The sequence below is a fragment of the Cladosporium halotolerans genome (genome assembly GCF_011745625.1).
Source record: "Cladosporium halotolerans strain TM138-S3 chromosome Unknown Sca22, whole genome shotgun sequence".
In the NCBI taxonomy this organism is placed as follows: domain Eukaryota; kingdom Fungi; phylum Ascomycota; class Dothideomycetes; order Cladosporiales; family Cladosporiaceae; genus Cladosporium; species Cladosporium halotolerans.
The window spans coordinates 131,075-149,827 of NW_027191473.1; the positions used below are offsets into that span (position 1 = coordinate 131,075).

The 18,753-nt window shown below is 56.0% G+C and overlaps 6 protein-coding genes across 6 annotated transcripts; 5 read left to right on the forward strand and 1 right to left on the reverse strand.

The window, feature by feature from the left end:
- Positions 1-552: 552 nt before the first annotated feature.
- lsm1 (U6 snRNA-associated Sm-like protein LSm1) lies at positions 553-1,516 on the forward strand. The gene is made up of 4 exons (XM_069374748.1): positions 553-816; positions 877-945; positions 1,005-1,120; positions 1,172-1,516. Exons 1-4 carry the CDS (start codon positions 666-668, stop codon positions 1,343-1,345), a joined length of 510 nt encoding a protein of 169 aa, XP_069228140.1. The 5' UTR covers positions 553-665; the 3' UTR covers positions 1,346-1,516.
- Positions 1,517-2,739: 1,223 nt separating this feature from the next.
- On the forward strand, positions 2,740-5,115 carry WHR41_06144 (uncharacterized protein; the record flags this gene model as incomplete). The annotated part of the gene is made up of 2 exons (XM_069374749.1): positions 2,740-4,099; positions 4,154-5,115. 2 exons carry the CDS (start codon positions 2,740-2,742, stop codon positions 5,113-5,115), a joined length of 2,322 nt encoding a protein of 773 aa, XP_069228135.1.
- A 2,540-nt stretch (positions 5,116-7,655) lies between these two features.
- On the reverse strand, positions 7,656-12,144 carry WHR41_06145 (uncharacterized protein; the record flags this gene model as incomplete). The annotated part of the gene is made up of 4 exons (XM_069374750.1): positions 7,656-8,525; positions 8,577-8,965; positions 9,018-10,136; positions 10,197-12,144. The coding sequence occupies 4 exons, from the start codon at positions 12,142-12,144 to the stop codon at positions 7,656-7,658; spliced, it is 4,326 nt and encodes a 1,441-aa protein (XP_069228134.1).
- Positions 12,145-13,321: 1,177 nt separating this feature from the next.
- On the forward strand, positions 13,322-14,848 carry WHR41_06146 (uncharacterized protein; the record flags this gene model as incomplete). The annotated part of the gene is made up of 1 exon (XM_069374751.1): positions 13,322-14,848. One exon carries the CDS (start codon positions 13,322-13,324, stop codon positions 14,846-14,848), a length of 1,527 nt encoding a protein of 508 aa, XP_069228137.1.
- A 466-nt stretch (positions 14,849-15,314) lies between these two features.
- On the forward strand, positions 15,315-15,716 carry WHR41_06147 (uncharacterized protein; the record flags this gene model as incomplete). The annotated part of the gene is made up of 1 exon (XM_069374752.1): positions 15,315-15,716. One exon carries the CDS (start codon positions 15,315-15,317, stop codon positions 15,714-15,716), a length of 402 nt encoding a protein of 133 aa, XP_069228136.1.
- Positions 15,717-17,232: 1,516 nt separating this feature from the next.
- On the forward strand, positions 17,233-18,711 carry WHR41_06148 (uncharacterized protein; the record flags this gene model as incomplete). Its single annotated transcript, XM_069374753.1, has 1 exon — positions 17,233-18,711. One exon carries the CDS (start codon positions 17,233-17,235, stop codon positions 18,709-18,711), a length of 1,479 nt encoding a protein of 492 aa, XP_069228133.1.
- Positions 18,712-18,753: the final 42 nt, after the last annotated feature.

Here is an 18,753-nt window from a genome sequence, read left to right on the forward strand (position 1 = left end):
ATGTATCTTGGGCAGAAGATCCTCCATTGAGGAATAAGCCTTCCAACGCCACAAGCGAAGCCTCGTTCCCCGAGAGCACAAGCCTCCTGAGGTCCTAGGAGATTGCCCCAACGGAGTGTTTCAGAGGCGCATGGGAAGGGTGTCCAGCCAACAGAGCCGGGTGTTCCAGTGCTATGATATTGCAAGTTTGCGAGAATGATACCTGGCTGTGTGTGAAATCTGTACTCAGTGTCAGCAAAGCTCTTTGCTTTTTATTTCCATGAGTAAAAGGTTGGGGGTCATGTATGATCAGACAGCAGTTGGACTATATAATGTTGTTCCACAAGATTGTTCAGAACAGGTCTGTGTATTATATTTTTCATCACATGAGGAGGGGGCGGGAGGGGTAAGAGAAGAGCTCGAACGTACCTATAGCATGTCCGCCAGTATTGCCAGCCGCGCGAACCGTCCGCAGGCCAAGCAATACCGGCGAAGGTGTGTAGAGGGAAGAGAACGCGTCGCGCATTCAGAATTTCCATTTGTACGACCGCCGCTCTTCCTCCTCGCCTCACCTTCCCCTTCTAAATCTCTCCCATCAGCGCGCAACCGAGCACGATTCATGAGGTAATCGCATCCGCGGCCGTCGAACCTCCACCCCTCACCACTCTACACGAACACTCTCGCACATGGAGAACCTCAATCTCCATGATGCCGGCCCGCCAGGTCCGCCGCCACCGGGCCAGCACCCGCCGCAGAACCTAGGCATGCCGCCGCCAGTGCCGCAGCTGCCTCCACAGATGTTCACGACGGCTGCGCAGCTCCTCGACTTGACGGATAGTGAGTTTGCACGGCGGCGAAGTTGAGGGGAAAGGCGCTGACATAAATGCGCTTTCTAAGAGAAGTTGATGGTTGCGCTCAGAGATGGGCGCAAGTTGATTGGTGTTTTGAGGAGCTGGGATCAGTTCGGTATGGATGAGCAAGAGCTGTGCGGAATTGCTGGACGAGACTGATGCGAGGGCGCGCAGGCAATTTGGTGCTTCAGGACACTATCGAGAGGCTCTTTGTGCAGAACTTGTACGCCGACATTGAGCGTGGCCTCTTCCTCGTGAGAGGCGAGAACGTTTCGCTGCTTGGAGAGATTGTACGCACGACATTACACACAACAAAGGAACAACTGGCTGACCAGTATCAGGACCTTGACAAGGACGATTACGTACCACCGCCTTTCCAGCAGGCGGATGTGGAGAAGGTCTTCGCTCTGAGGAAGGCGGAAAACGCGATGAACAAGAAGTTGGACAAGTCGAAGCAGAAGAAGCTGGCTGCTTTTGGTTTTGAGGGCGAGCACCATGGAGAGGCTATTCTCTGAGAGAGAAAGCTTTTATGAGATTCTCCTGGCATTATCGAACATTGGACTTGAGGCCGGAGGGACGGCTTCTCAATGAGTATTTACAGATGTTCCATACGTCTTGAACATGCGGACGTGTTCTTGCAATGACAAGTACAGAGCTCGATTGTCTTCGAGCTCTCTAGCAAACAATTCTTGCCTTCCCTTGCATTATAGCCGGATATGTGATCGAGTGTAACGAGCTACACAGTTCGAGAGTGAAGTGAAAGTTTGCCTCCAACGTTCGCGTTCGTGGTTCCCAACAGAAGCATGCAGACAGCCACCTGACAGATTCGTCATAGTCTAATTGCGCGAATCCGATAGAGGTGTCACAATTGGTGGCCTTGCGCGAGATCACGAGGCTGAGCTATGGCCAGGTCTTGACCTCACAACGCGCTGCGAAGGTCAGACGAGCTAGCAGCGGGCCGACCCTTCCTTGTTCACATTCACTTAACCTCCCTTCTCAAGTAACAAACCCACTTTGCCTCGCACGAAATCCATCGCCTTTCTTCATGACATCAATTTGAAACCCGCAGCAAACGTGTGTGAAGTTCGTCTAGCTACGCAAACAGTGTCGCGTATGACCTGGAACGTGAAGTGAAGTCACCGCGCCGGCCACGCGCGTGCCTTCAGCCTAGGGTCGCACCTGCCTTCTCCCCAGGTGCGTACTTGACTTTTTGTGCCGTTTTCTGCCGCACCCGCGAGCAATCTCTACTTGAGTCTCTTCTCTTATTTGCTTCTTGCCTCTCTACCAACCGACTCTTCTCCGCCCGTCGATCACCCTTGTCCAAGGACACGACTTCGACACTTCTGGATGCGCAAGCTCTAAGGACATCACACGCATCTGGCAGAACACCCACTCCGGCTGTTCCTGGCCGGACTCGCTAGTACGTGCCTTTAATGTCGACTCGGACTCGGACAAAATCTGGGTCTCACAACCTGGCTGGCACCTCCATCTGAACTTGGACTCGCACCTCTCTTGGACCCCTGGAGATAGCAGGCGCCCATAGCACCAGTACAATCGACAGCATTATCAGGCAAGCGGCATCTTACATTATCAGACTTCAAAGCCCCTGCTTCAGCCGCAGTTTTACATTGCTTTTCCACGTCTGTTGCTAACGCGCGCGCACAGCAACTCTCGATCTCGGTCTCGCGATCGAAGTTACCAGAACACGAAAAAGTGGCTCGACGGCAAGTTTAGATTCCAAACAAGGACGGGCTTGCCGCTTTGTCCGCAGGGTTCATTCTCTGGTCTTAGTGACTGTAGACATTCGAGCTTGACGGGCCACGACTATCATCAAACTCCGGTCACGTCAAGTGTCCTTGATCGCATTTCCACTTCAATCACGGAGAGCGTGGCTTCTGAAGATTCCTCCATGGCTTCCAACAGCAGCTCTCAGAGCAGCGCTCACGACAACATCCGCGTCGCGTCTGCCAACCCCATGATCGTCGACAGCAGCGACGAAGAGGGTGACCCGCTTGCTGACCTTTCGAAACTTGGCCATCCTGGTCTGGAGGTTGGAGGCCCGGAGGGTCACACTTTGATCGGAAAGGGTGTGTCTGTCACTCAGAATGGCGCTGGTGATGTTGACATGCCAGACGCCGACAATGCCGACGACAAAGGTAGCCCCGCCGAAGACGATGACAATGTCACTGAGTATTCTTTCAAGTCGGAAGACTACCCTCATGAGAGCGAACTTGAGGAAGATTTCGAGGACGACGACGTGCGCTCTCATATCAGTCTCTCAGATGATGAGCCAGAAGTCCCGCCGGTCAATACTTCTCCCTTCGCAAACATGATTCGCGAGCATCGCCTGGCATATGAGCATGCATTTGTGAAGATTTTCCCACACCCACTTCACGGCTCTTGGGAAGCTACAGAAGCTTACCAAGAGGCAATGGACCGCGAGTGTCATCAATACCTGAAGCTTTTCAAAGTGGAAGACTGGATTATCCCACGTAACCAAGCAGAGTCCGCCATCGCTGGTCTGTTCGAGCGAACACGCCTCCGCTCAGACGGCGAAAAGATCTACGGCCCGCAGGGAGTCTACACTCGCACTTCCTACCGCCAGCCTGCTCCATTCCCTCAGAATCAACTGCCAGTCACTCTTCCAGCTACATCACCCCATCAAGGGTCACGCTCACAAGCCGGTATGCGGCCCATCGCACCTCCGGGTGTTACTATGGGGCGTCCGATGCGTCAGCAGATGCCGTTCGCCCAGAGCAACCATTATGGACACCGAAGTACGCTTCTTCCTGCACTGCCTGGCCATATGCCCCGCGGAACCCCTTACGCGCAGTCAACGAAAACGCCGCATCAGTCTCTACATGGGATGAAGACGGACCCAGGCGCCCAAGGTAGCTCTTCGAAGACTTCCCGCAAGCTGAAAATTACCGTCGGCGACCCACTGCACGGAGGCACGAAGGTGAGAATGGCACCGCCCGCTCTGCCTGCCTTGAAGGCACCTGTTCCGCCTTACCCCGTCCGCACGAGACCCGACACTCGCAGAACCGTCGGCAAGGCCGGCCGTGGTAAGATTCGCCGCCAGGCTGAAGCCGACGAGTTCCCGTGGAACCGCGAGCTCGACTTCGTTCAGGCCAAAAATGACGCCAAGGAGAACGATCCCTGGGACTACTCGGTCTACGATCCCAACATGCTCGCGGCGATGGCTCGGACTCGTGTCCGCAATGAGCCGGTCGTCGATGTGCTGGAGAAGGAGATTTCTGAGAAGCAAAGTAGGTACAATCTTGTCAAGAGCGCTCTCGACAGACAATTTGACCATCTTTTAGAAATGTCCCGCAAGAACGGCAAAATGAAGGCCGCCCCCAAGGTTGATGCAAGCTCCGAGGATGAGGCCGCAGTCGATGAAGCTGCAGGCGACGAAGCTGGTCCCTCTACCAAAGGAGGGAGGAAGAAGAGCCGCTCTGGCGCTGAGACTGGGAATGATCCTTACCATTCCGGGAACTTTGCTTTCGCCTCCCCTGAGGACCAAACCCTCGCTTCTACAATGGGCGCGCGCTCTGTTGACGAATTGATCGAAGCCGGCGAGGCTGACAAGATCTCACTCGACGAGCTCTTCCGCATCAAGATCTGCTGGAGCCCAGGCAAGAAAGGCAACTCTCAGGACCTCGAGCAGGCTAAATTTTCTGTCAAGGACACGGTCGTCACCCGCAAGATGCTGACGAGGACTCCAATCCTCACTCACCGCGCGAGCGAGTGCCTCATCGATTTCTGCCCGGACCTCCTCTGGCGCGACATCCTCCTGCGCATCCTCAGCGAGGGCGGTTTCAGCAACAAGGATATTCGCGACCGCTTCTGCCTCAACGGCACTTTCTCCGACAGAGCCACGGTCGCCAAGCGCCTCGGTGCCGCCCTGGGTAAAGACACCAACCCGCCTCGCGGCAAAGGCAAGGAGGCCGCTGCCGACTGGTGCGAGACTAATAGGGATGACTTCGACAACTACCAGGCGTTCTTCGGCAAGCGCCCGCCGGCTCGTCGTACCGCTCAGGGTCGCAAGAAGGCCCGTCTTGAGAATGGCAAGGGTGAAGTGAAGGATGAAGAGGATACGCCTGAGAAGTCTATTGCTGAGACTGGCAAGGGAAAGGGCAAGGCTGTTCAGCCGGCTGTCGACGGCGCTAATGATGACGCCGAGAGTGTCGATGAGGATTCTGACGAGGCCGAGCAGGCAGAGGCTGAGGACGACGCTGTGTCTCTGCAGGATTCTGACGACCTTGATGCGATGTCTGATTGAGAGGTGTCAGCTTTTCTACTGATGACGGAACCGCGTTTCCTGTCTGCGGACATTGATTGAACTTGGGGATGACAAGGACTTTCTCTTCTCTCCTCTTCTATCGGGTGTGTTGGGCAGTACGACGTGCGCAGAGGATTCCACCAAGTGGACGTTTGCTGCTTGTCATGCTCAACACGCCTGCTTTTTGGCTCGGAATGGCTTTATGAGATGATTTGCCGACTTTGATGCGCACAAAGTGGCAGTTTTTTCCTTTCACGAAGACCTGGCCGTTTGGAATGCAGAATTTTAGGTACGATACCCCAGGCGTATGAAATGATTATGGTTGATGCTTTTGTTTTGCCATTCTACTGGAATCATGACGTCTTTTCATTGTATTCGTGTGTTAGAAGTGCATGTTCAGATTGTCGCTTCCACCACGCCCGGTTTCTTTCCAGCCATGAGGTGATCATGGATGCTCCTGCTCTCTATTGGACTTCGAGGCTAAAGGCCATGACGAGTACCTGACTATACTGTGCTCTGATGTTCCCGCAACACTGCCATCGACAAGACCGCAAAAGACACCATAATCAAGATCGCTATCATTACCAACAACTATCGTTGCTTCAACATGTCTTCACCAATGTCAATGGACCCCCACGACTCGCCCGATGAATCGGCCCAAACACCAGGCTCCTCCCCCGCCAACGCAATCGTTGTAACGACCGAGATCGAAGTCTCCACAGAGCTCAATGAGTTGAATATCTCCTCACCAACCTCTCCACCACCCGAAGACCGCATGCCGAACCTCACATCGGCCGCATCCCCGCCTCCCAAAGCCTCAATTTCAGACGTCGATGAATCCATCCACAAAATCGACGAGCCTCCGGCGTTAACAATTAGACCCACCTCACTGGGCTACACACCCCCAAAATCAAGCCTCCCGCCCTGGACCTACACTTCACCGCGGCTCATGGACCACGCCGTCCGCCAACCTTCCGCCATGTCCCACCGAGCCTACAAACCCCCTCCCCAAACACCAAACAATCGATCGGCAACACCCGCGCCACTCCACAAAGAGCTATTGACCGAGCACGGCCTGCACGGCCAAACAACATACACCTCCATGCCGCTCGAGCAAATCGAATTCGACCCCGACGACTACTTCGACAAGCAGATGCTCGAAATAACGGACGAGAGGCCGATGGGCGGCAACTATTTGACAAGCGCGAAGCACACGCAGGACGTCAAAAATCTCGCCGATGAGTACAAGGACGCCTTCGACGAGCAGATCGGATGGGAACACGAGTTCCTCGACCACCTGAAGAAGAACTCGCTCGATCGCTTGCCGATCACGTGGCATATGCGGTTTGCGAAGGAGAATGTGAACATCTCGCCGCAGTACAGAGACACATAGGATGCGAAGGGCAGTGGAAAGGTGGTGATCAAGGGAAAGCATTGGGACACTAATTACTGCAAGACGGAAGTGATCAGGCACGGCAAAAGCAGGAAACTGCTCAAGAAAAAGCACAAGAAGTTCACTTCCCCGATCACAAAAGACGTCACACAGGGCCTCGAGCGCTACGCAGCCGCCCTCGCCGCAACCCGCACCCTCACCGCAGCCACCGGCATCACCGCCTCGCCTCTCCTGCCCCCAGCCCCTGACTCCCCACCCTCACCCCCAAACTCACCACCCTCCCCACGCCCAACCAACCGAACCCTCACCCCCTCCCCCTCCAACCCCCGCCCCACCGTAAAAATCACCGACTGGCGCATTCACGCCCACCGCACGCTCTCCTACCTCGTCCAGCTCGAAAACACCCCCAGCGCCCCCCTCTGGTTCCCCGCCACAAGCCCCGTAACCCAAACCGCAGCCTAGTCCGCCGCGATCGCGTCCTTCTGGCTCGCTTCCCCGCGCGAAGAAGCTTTCCTCTCGCTCACCTTCTTCCGCGACCCAGCAGCGGCGCCGACGTACGCGAATGTCGTGTGGGGCAGCGAGGTGAGCGAGGGGGGCCGGGTGTTGAGGTTTTTGGTCTCGGGGCCGGGGATGGAGGGCCTGAGGAGGGTTGAGGGCGGGAGTTTGGGGAGCGAGTGGGAGGGGGCGCTGAGGAGGTATTGGGTTGAGAGGGAGAGGGGGGAGGCGTTGAAGGAGGTGGGGGCCGAGTTGGGGAGGAGGGGGTATGGGGAGTTGGTGTGGTTGGGGGAGAGGGATGGGGGGAGTAGGCCGTTTTCGAGGTCGGTTTCTCTAAGTTCTGAGAGTGAAGATTGGGGTGAGTATGAGGTGGACGACGAGGAGGAGGATGGAGGGGATGAGGAGATGTTCAAGAGTGGTGGAGAGGCAGGGCCGATTGACGGGAAGCAGGCTCATGGGCTTGAGGTTGAGCGGAGGGACAGTGGTGGGTCGATGGAGGTGGAGGGCGGCGATGATGTGGAGATTATGGACGAGGATGAATAGATAACGGAGGGGTTTGGAAAGTCTTTGAATCGTCAATACATCCAGTAAAACACTCTCTATCTTCTGCTTTGTCTATTCAGATAGCAGATCACTGTTCCCGGAATCCTCTTCACTTGCTCCTCTTGGGCACCCTAAACAACCAATAGAAACAAACAGCAGCGGCAATGTTAACACAAATGTAAACCCACATGAGCCCAAAATCCCTCCATCGGTCAGCAAAATCGATCCCCACAGCAGCAAGATAGTCCGTTGTCGACTCCACAGGACAGTACTTGCACATCTCCACCGCATCAGGATTCTCAACGTAACCGCCTGCAAGCTCCACGTAACTCGCAAGATACTGCGCGCACGTCTGCGCGCCAGGGGAATCCATAGTCAGCAGTTCATCCGCCGCGCACCTCACGGGTGCCTCGCCGAGCGCGGCGGAGAGGAATCCGCCAGCGAGGTAAGTGAAGGGGTTGACGCGGTACATGAAGATCCAGAAGCGTGGCAGGCTCTGTGAAGGCACGAGGATGCCGCAGAAAGCGTACATCATGATTCCCAGCACGTTTCCGAGCGCAGAAGCGGCTTCTGAAGTGGGAGCGCCAGCGATCAGAGCGTGTGCGAGACTGCTGCCGAAGAGGAAAGCGGTCCAAATGATGAGGAAGACGAGCGTGCTCCTGGTGTTGACGGTGCCGGTCCACTCGGCGTTGCGGAAGAGGCCCATGGGGTAGAACCAGACTAGGAAGCAGATGACTGCGACGCCGGTGTTCCAGACGAGCTCGGTCAGGACGTTGGAGAGGACGAATGCGGCCCAGTGGTAAGTGCGACATTTTCGTTCCCGGGCTTCGTAGAGTGTTCGTTGGATGACGAACATGGGAATGACTTGTAGGATGAGGGAGATGACGACAAATAGGAAGACCAGGACGCCAAAGGCCTGATTTTGCAGGCCTTGTTGGGTGTTGTTGGACATAAAGAATGAAAAGCCTATGAGAAGTGACTTGTAGCTTTGTTAGCATATTCCAATATGCAGCTTGGCTAGGGTACTCACAGTGCCAATGGTCAGCAAAGCCTTCGAATTGATGTATGCTGGGGATCGCCAGTATTGCTGAAACGTTCGTTTTGTGGCGTACTTGATCTGATCAGAAAATGGAGCGGCAAACTCCAAATAGTCGGACTGATCTCCCGGGTGATTGTCCTCTCGTAGATGTTGCGACATCTGCTGTAGTTCCGACTGGACCTGCTTGTACTCCCCGCTGGATCTCCATACCGCTGGCCAATCGATGTTGCTAGAGATTCCGGGTGCTGCACCAATGGTTTCGAGCATGTACTCTGCTGGGTTGGCGTCAGGTGGCATATCCTGACCGCCGTTACGGACGAAGTAGTCTATCAATGTTTTGGAGTTCGCGCCGATTTCGCCGAAATACACCGTTTTGCCTCCTGTGCTCTCGTTAGCCGGCTGGCAGTAGATAGTAGTGAAAAAATTCGGTACCTTTAGCAAGAAGTAGAAGCCTGTCAAAGCGCTGAAATAGAATCGCCGAGGGCTGATGAATCGTGCAAAGAACGGCTTGACCGCTTCTAGAGAGTTTAGTCAAGAGATCGCAGATTGACCACGAGGTCTGGCTGTCCAGTCCCGATGTTGGCTCGTCCAAGAACAATAGCAACGCCGGACGGGCCGCGAGCTCGACTCCGATAGTGAGGCGTTTGCGCTGCTCAACATTCAGACCTTCGCCGGGAACGCCCACGACGGCATCGGCGCAGTACTGCATGTCGAGCATGTTCACGACCTCGTCGACGTAGGCTAGCTTTTCTGCTTTCGAGTACCGGCTGGGCTGTCGTAAGAGTGCGCTGAATTGCAGAGTCTCGCGTACGGTGGCGGTAGGTAAGTGCAGGTCTTGCTGTTGCACATATCCGGTCTTCCTTTGGAACGACTCATCGCGGGGCGCGGCGTCGACGAGGATATCCCCAGTCACGACACCGACGGTAACGCGGCTCGCCAGGACATCCAGAAGTGTGGTTTTGCCAGCACCGCTGACGCCCATCAAAGCTGTCAGTGTACCAGGCTTCACCCAGCCGTCAACCTGGTCAAGGATGACTCGCTCTCCATCGCCAGTCTTTACTGTGTATGAGACATCCTGCCAGTGTAGAATTGAGGTCTGCTTCTCGACGTTCGCTGTCTTTGCTTCCTTCTCATCGGTCAGCTGGCTGCGACGTCCTGGCTGTATCTGGTGTTCTTCGTCAGCCACGAGGACAGAATCCTCCTTGCTCTTCAACGCTCCTCGCTTGAACACCAAGACTTCACCCTTCGATCTCGCAGCGGCTACGATCTCGCTCACAATAAGGTGAGCCGCGCATAGACCGATGATGAAAGCGATCTGAATGCCAATGTTACGCCACTTGTGGCTGTTGACATATCCGAATGCCCCTTGGACGTATGTTGCACCATCGACAAAAGCTTCGCCAGGTCTGGCGCCTTTCACTGCACACGCCATGGCCGTTTGCGGTAGTTCCGTGTAGTTGGGGCCAGCCGGAACGAACTCATCGCAGGGGAATTGGCGTCCCACGAATTCGTTTAGCATTGCGCTCTCGAAGCCGTAGTATGCAGGGTTGACTTTGCGGAGGTTAGCATGACTTTCCTATCCAAGGTGTAGACCCGGTGTAAATGACTTACTCCAGCGTATCCAAGACGCCCAACCACGCATGTAGTCCACAGGAATAGCAAAGCCGGTGTATAGCACCATGGCGATTAAGACGACACTCGCAGGAGCGAGCGCTTGCTCAATGGTTTTCGTCAGAGAAGCAAACAGTCTGAAAAACATCGACATGCTGAGCGTCAAAAGGGCCGAATTCATGGAAAAGAAAAAGAAGCGACCAGCTTCGCGCCGCAGGTTGACCATGAAGTAGTACAAGACGACGGTCACGAGTGCGTTCGTAATCTTATACGGCAGGTCCATTATCATAGAGGCTGTGGCCTCCGCGCTCGGGTGATAGAGCACATAGCGCTTGTGCTTTTCCACGATGGTACGCTTCGCGTAGAGTCCGATGATCTCTAGGATGCTGCCGAAAGCGTTCAGCAGTATAAGGATGAAGATGGCAGCTCCACGAGAGCGGAAGCTGGATGTGGTGATATCCATATTGAAGAAAATGCTGGCCACGACGAGAGCTTCAGTCAAGTTCATCGCGAGCATGACAAAGGGAACGCTTGGATCGGCTTTCAAGCGCTGCCAATCTCTCCATAAGCAGAGCTGTATTTGTCTCCAGTACGACATCGTGTACGGTGATCGAACACGCTGTTTTCGAGACTTCTCTCGCTGTCGTCGTTGTGCGAACTGCTGGAAGCTATCTGACATTGACGGGTGGCTTGTATTGTAGTCGGCGATTTGGCGTAGAAGTCTGCTACGCTCTCCACTAGCATGCCACGCTTTCGCGAAGTCGTTTGCGGTACGAGGTACCTTGTCCTCCAATCCGGGCATGGGAATCCTCTGATCAGAACTTGACATAGACGTCAAGAAGTCGGGTGTTGACTGGCCTTCAGGGCAAACGAAACCAAGGCGTTCGAAGTAGGCCTGCGCTTGCTTTGCCGGACCGAAATAGATTTGCCGTCCCTCATACAGCACGCAAACGCTATCAAACTTATCATAAGCAGCTTGTGGTGCCTGATAGATTGCGACAACGCTCGACGTCCCAAACACCGTGCTCTGTGTACGCAGCGTCCGGCAGAACTCGATAGCATTTGCACTATCGAGGCCTCTAGTGGAATTATCCCAGCATTGCAACGGAGCACCGCTCAAGTTCGCTTCAGCAATGGTGACTCGTTTTCTCTCGCCTCCAGAAACGCCTCTGACGAAGTCGTCGCCAACGCGTGTGCCTTTGATGTGAGAGATTCCTAGAAGCGACATGACGATATCCTTCATATGAGCTGCATACCGTTCACGGGTGATACCGGCAGGTAATGAATACGGTGTCCTTGACAGTGCTGCGAAGTACAATGTCGTGTCCACACTTAGCATCGAATAGTGCGCGTCAACTTCGGCGGTGTAGATAGCTTCACCTCGGAACTGTGATCTCAAGACTTCTGGCGGGATGCCGCTGTAATTGAGCTGAGACTCATCGCCGATGTTGAGACCGTGTGTGTCACCAGCGATGGTTTTCAGCAGTGTGGAGCAGCCAGATCCTGGAGGTCCCAGAACACACAGCATCTCGCCAGGTCTGACTAGACCTTCAAAATCACGAAGGATGTCGACCTTCTGTCCGCGATCGCCAAACACTCTTCGTGCCAATTCAGGTATCTTGAAGGGCCAGTTGCCGACGGTTCGCTGGAAGTCGGTCTCGCTGCCGTATCCGAAGACGTGGAGCTTTTCGTAAGCTACTCCCATGACACGGGCAGGGTCGGAGGCGTACACGACATCATGGAAACGCCTCGCCCAGAGCTTGGAGTCGAACTTCTCGGATGCTGGATCGAGCGGGCTGCCTTCGGGGGCATCAAATGGTGAAGCATCGCCCAAATGCTTTGAATCAGCAGAGATGCGGCGCGCGAGCTGTGCGATGTCTATGTCCGTGTCGATAGAATCGGGAGTTCCGGGTCCTTTGGATATCGTTTCGTCCGCCTGTGTGGCCATTGTTGCAGTCCAGTGCGATTTATCAACCCTTGGTGAGCGAAGTATTGAGATTGATTGGGAAGGTACTGTGAAAGTCTGGAAGTGCGAAATAAATAATGGATATTGGTTGAGAAAATTACTTGACATTCTCCTAAGGAACAACACAGGCACGTCAACGGCGCCGTCGGACAGCGAGGTGATAATTGTTGCGATGCATTATCGTACGAAAGCCGGGCCCGCGGCCACCGAGTCTTGGGAGAACGCTTGGGGGCAGCTCACAGACACTCTGGTGGCAGGCTGCCAAATTCGAGCGCCGTAGACAGCAGCTTCAAAGGCATGGCAAGTCGAGCATTACCATCCAGTCTTAATCATTATAGTTGTGTCTTGATAATCCGTGTAGAGAGTCGTTTTCTGGAGCAACCCACCACTCCTTCGACGGTTTGTAGGCATTGGTGGGCTTTCGTAAGATGAGAGCGTTCAGCATTGGCGAACATCCCGAAGCCCCATATTGAATCAATCCCTTGCGCTCAAAGGCGTGGAAGCATACGATCAATTCCCCCAGACCTTTAAAACAGATGTCTATTGGAAGACCGAGTGGTACCGAGTGAGCACGTGACACTGTCGGCGAGCGCCCGAAGTGTGTTGGCAGGGGAAAGGGTATGTGAAACGCCAAGACTGCACCCTACCCGCCGCCCGTTTATCTGCAGGTGAAGTCAAAGTGACAGCACACAGCATTTCCAGGCTGACAGATATCCTTCCGGTTGGCATGCAGCATCATAGCCATCATAGCCTGACAAAGGACGGTCGATGCGGAGGCGGCTTTTCGCCTGATCCGCGCGATCCGGGCAGACGGGAAAGTTGGCGCGCCAGAAAAGGCTGGGCGCCAACTCTTGGGTGTGGCTTACCTTGACTTTGCGGTGCGGTGGCCAGGCACGCGCAGGAAGGCAGACAACATCACGGGGGCTGACCGATCGTCGCGGGCCAGAGTCTCTTGGATCTCTCTCTCTCTGTCAGAGTCGCGTCTCTTACATACCTTCACCTCCTTACGCACACCGTACATCACCACTTTCTTCCCCACCCTTGCTCTCTGATGCAACGCCGTCTGCTGTGACAATCTCCCCCAAACCCGACCCCGGCACTACCCGTCAGACTACGCAGGTCCCGCGCGGGTCGCCACCTCACACACATCACACTACTCATGGGTTCCATCTTCTGGTCCTCCACCCGGCGGTGGAAGGTGCGGTATTGGATCTTCGTCGCTGCTCTGCTTTACGTCTCTTACTGTTACGTGCGTGGTATGCCTCTCTTCAGCACCAACCTTCCGCCTTACACCGGCACCTATGACGTCGGCACAATCGACCTCGAGGTCCCTCTCGAGGAGCCGCGCCGCATTGGCGAGACGGTGAACACCGAGACTGGCGAGCCCGCCTTTCAAGTCGACACAGTACTATTTTCTATTTTCTACCCTGCTGTGAATGGCGCCCAAGGTACCAAAGAAAAGCACCTCTGGGTGCCCAAGCCCATCGCGTTGCACGCCGAGGGCTATGCGCGCTTTGCTCACATGAACAACTGGTTGGCCAACAATGTCTTCGCGCTCGGCTTGTGGACACTTGTTGGCGGCAATGAGGTGCCTGCCGAAGTCGACGTGAGGATGCACGGTACTCCTAGAGGCTCTTACAAGTACGGCGACAAAGCAGAGCAGCACTCGGATGACTACGGCTTGCCTGAATTCCCCGTCATCGTCTTCTCCCATGGCATGGCCTCTTCGCGCACAAGCTACACGCAGTACTGCGGTGAAATGGCGTCACGTGGTAATGTTGTTGTTGCTATCGAGCACAGAGACGGCAGCGGCCCTGGGTCGCTGCTGATGAGCAACGGCACTGCCAAAGGCGTTTTCCACATTGGAGAGGACCAACTTGATCCCAAACCGGACACTCCGAAGCTGAAAGAGCTGCAGCTCGCAATGAGGCAGGCCGAGGTCGAGGAGACCGTCAAGGTTCTGCGGAGAATCAATGAGGGCGAAGGGCTAGCTGTGTACAAGTCAAACCCGCGCCAGGAAGGTGAAGTCCTTCAGGAGTGGAGACACCGCCTGAACATGGATCGTGTGGCCATTGCAGGCCACTCTTATGGAGCTACCCTAGCGCTGCAAGCACTGAAGGGCGCACCTTCAGAAGAGCTTCCTTTCGTAGGAGGCATCATTCTCGACCCTGGCAAATCCTCCGGCCCGCTGAACCACGACGTAAAGGTTCCCATCTTGATCATCCACTCTCAATCCTGGTCTTCCAAGCACTCTATCTTCCACGGGCGCCCTCACTTCCAAGTTGTGAAAGAGCTCGTGGAAGGCGTGATGGAGCGCAAGAAGTTCGCGTGGTTCCTCACCTCCAAGGGAACCACTCACCCCTCGGTCACCGACGCGCCGCTCATCGAGCCCATGCTGCTCTCCTGGACCACAGGCAGCACCATCGACGCTCACGAGGGCGTCAACCAGTACGTCAAGGTCAGCGAGACCTTCATGCAGTACCTGCGTGACGGACACAGGAAGGGCGTGCTCAAGGAGGAAGTCAGCCACCCTGCTTACGACGAGGAGACGAGGCATATCGCGAACCCGGACATCGCGAAGTACTGGCAGGTGCACGTCTCTCCCAGTACTTTCTGCGCATTTCCCGGGCTTTGCGGTGTTGAAGAGGACGACCACAAGAAGCGAGCAGTCGAGTATGAGGCTTGATGCTTGATGGGATTTCGGAACGAAGGTTATTCATGATTGTACGGTCAACTTTTTTTTTATGATTAGGAACGGCGGAAGACACTCCAATGCATCGCCAGCGAGGTGTACGGTTGTCAAAAAGGTCATTTCTATTATGGTTTTAGAATAGTCGATCACAATGATATCCCTATACCCACTCGCATTGCTGTAAACATCCTATTCCCCTTCTCTTTGCGCTCGCAGACATCCTGCCAAGCTGAAATGTTGGTCACGTTCTCGCGCGCCTGCCTTCCCCACGCCAACGCGCGCCTCTCACAGCTTCACGCCAGCCATTCCGCGACCGCAACCGGACAAACCGGACCAACATTCCACGACCACGGCCACGCCAGTTGCCCCGAACCACAATCAGCCTCAGCACACCTCCAACTTCAATATCAGTCACACACCGATTCACACCAAAACCCACCACACCTCTCACAAAACCACCATGGCCAACCCCCCCAAGATCCCCGTCTCCAGCGCCTCCATCCCCCCGGCCGCAAACCCCCAAACGGCCAACACGCTCCAAGACCAAATCACGCTCGCGCTGCTCTCCAATGGCGGCATCGCGCGCATCCAGACGGCGCTCCGCCAGCGCCTCGACGAAGCCGGATGGAGCGAGGCGCTGCGCGAGTACGTGACGCAGCTCTTCAGATCGGGCGAGTGCGCGACGTACTTCGAGGCGCTGGAGAAGGTGCGGGCCAAAGTCAGGTTGGAGGGCAGGGATGAGAATGTGGAGTTGGCGGGGGAGTTGGCTGTGCCGGTTGCGGCGGCGGAGGGGGGCGTGGAGGCTGTTAGGAGGGAGTTGGAGGGGGTTTGTGTGTTGGAGAAGAGAAGGGAGGGGGCTTGAGAGGGGGTCATGGATACTGAGAGCTGTGATGCTGGGTGCTTGTCGTCGGCACTGGTCTGGCCGACTTGGTCGATTATGCGGTTGCGGCTGGCGGGCATGAGAGTACCGGCCAACACGCGCGCGGTAGTAAGATCAACACGAAATTCGGTCACTGCGAGACTGTCGAAAAAGGGCATTGACGCCGTCCCGCGACAGTTCACCAAACATGAAGTGCGCCGGGCGAACTGCATTCGCAAGAAGGACAGTGATCTCGCAGAAGACGACATCAGCGCGTCAGAAGGCGATTCGAAGTTCGGCCTACAAAGCGCATAGAACGCGTGTTAAGGGAATGAACGCAACACAATTGTTCACTGGAGCTAGTGGAAGCTTGAAGGCCGCGACAATCGAAGAGACATCACTGGCAAGAGGAGCAGGGCAGACGCGCACACACAACTCGCGACAGCAGCTTGTTTGCTTTCATGCCTGGAAGTCGATAAGATGCGCGCGCGAAGCTTGACAACATGGAGATCTGCCAGACGACGGGAGAGCACGATTTCTCGGTCTAGAGATGCTTTCGGTGATACATCGTTGGCATGATCTCGGCGCATGCGCGACAGGAGGAACACCATCCCAAGGCGCATGGACAGCTTTGGCGATTTTGCACAGCATTATCAAAATAAATCAATAGCCATTGGCAATTCTACCATTATCATGCCTCAATTTCTCACGCGCGGCAGCCGCTGCTTTACAAGCGTCTCACGGAGTGCTACGTCGTGACCGCCGAGACGTCAGACCCCATGCATTTTAGGGTGAGACAACGCTGTCTGCAGGGAACCTGGGTGTTGAGGAAGGATGATGACTTGCAATGTGCCGCTGTTTTCCATCATTGGATTCTTGCAGACTGTCTTCATGTGAGCACAAAAGAATGGACGACAATAGAGCACTAAGCCAAATTACTGCATGAAAGGCGCATTAGTATTATTATCGAGGATTCACAAGCATCTCGAGCCGCGAATGCTTGGGCCGTGCGAAGCATTCGCCAACGGAGACGAGCTCCGCTTGCAGAGCTGGCGGGCGAGCTGTCTGGCTGTTTGCTTGCAAGTCGTCGTAATCCTCTGCAAGGTCCAATGCAGATCGCGCGTGAGACCCGGTCCACGAAACCACCAACCGCCCACTCAGCGCTCACGCAACCCATGTGAAACCGTCTGGTGCCCGCCGGGCCCTGTCCGTGTGCCAGAGAATGATCATGCTCGTGCCTGATGATCAGAGCATGCGTGCTCATGAGAGGAGTATCGTGGTGGAGTTTCTTCCCTCTCCCGCCTCTCTTTCTGTTTCCCCATGCCATTCCTTTAGCATCACCTTTGTGGTAAAACCCTCTCGTTTCATACTATTCCCTCATCTTCTGGTCGCTGTTTGGCGTCGTTTGCTACTTGATCAGCTCACGAGTCCCATGGAAGACCGCTGCCAGCCTCACGCCCTCCATTAACCGTACTACCCTCTCTTTACCACATTCCTTTATTGTTACCTTTCAATCACAATGCAAGGCTTGACTACTGGCACGACGCCGCGGGCGGCGTCGAAAGCCGTGATTCTGATGGCCGTCGGGACGATCCTACTCCTGGCCACACATCTCTGCTACAGCTATCGCTCCCTGGCGGCCTGGAAAATCCCAGCGACACTTTCGAAAGGGACGCCACAAGCAGCACCAGACAATGTGACCCTGTCTTCGGAGGAAGTTTCGCAAGAAACTGAACAAGAAGAAGACCTCCCTTGCCAGCATCTGGAAGGCGGCGAGGACGTCGTCGTCGTGATGCGAACCGGAGCCACCGAAATCAAAGACAAGCTCCCCGCCCACCTCAACACAACCTTCAAGTGCTACAACGACTACATCATCCTCTCCGACTACGAAGAAGAATTCGCCGGCCATCAAGTCCACGACCTCCTCTCCTCCGTCGACGACTCCGTCAAATCCTCCCACCCCGACTTCGAACTCTACCGCCGCCTGCAAGCCCACGGGCGCGCCGCCCTCGACGACTCCGAACTCTCCGGCGCCATCAGCGCCGAAAGCGGCCCCATCGGCAAACTCGACAACGAAGGCTGGCGCCTCGACAAATGGAAGTTCCTCCCCATGGCCGTGCGAACCCTCGAGCTCCGCCCCAACGCCAAATGGTACGTCTTCGTCGAGCCCGACACCTACCTCATGTGGTCCAACCTCCTCGACTGGCTGCGCACCCTCGACCCCTCCGAACCCCTCTACTACGGCAGCGAAGTCCAGATCGAATCCGACGTCTTCGCCCACGGCGGCTCCGCCTTCCTCCTCTCGCGCCCCGCCCTCCAGCGCGCCGCAGCCCTCTACACAACCCACGCCCCCGCCTGGCACGCCCTGACATCCGCCCACTGGGCCGGCGACTGCCTGCTGGGCAAAGCGCTGCTCGAATCCGGCGTCCCCCTCACCTGGTCCTGGCCCATGTTCCAAGGCGGCAACCCGCACACGATGGACTTCGCCGAGACCAAGCCCGGCGCCGCCGGCGCCGACCACAGCCTCTGGTGCGCCCCGGCCCTCTCCTACCACCACCTGGCGCCCGCCGAGATCGCGTCCCTCTTCGCCTTCGAGCAGGCCTGGCTGCGCGAAGCGCAGTCCTCGCGCTCCGCGGCCGGCCCCTCCCTCTCCTGGCGCCGCGCCGCCCGCCTCCGCATCCACCACCAGGACGTCTTCCGCTCGTACCTGCTGCCGCAGACGGCCGCGGGCCCGCGCAGCGACTGGTCGAACGGGAGTGGGGACTTGGTTAAGGGGACGGAGAACATCACGCTGACGGAGTGCAGGGAGCTGTGCGAGGGGCGGGCGGCGTGCGTGCAGTTTGCGGTGTCGGAGGAGGGGTGTTGGTTTGCGAGGGAGGGGAGGGTGGGAAGGGAGATGGAGGGGTGGGAGGCCGGGTGGTTGCCGGGTAGGGTTGGGGGGTGGGCGGATGGGAAGGGGGTTTGTGGGGTTGGGGTTGGGGGGTGGACTGTTAGTTGAGGTGGTGTTTGGGGGTGGAGGTTTTTTTTTTCATTAGGTTAT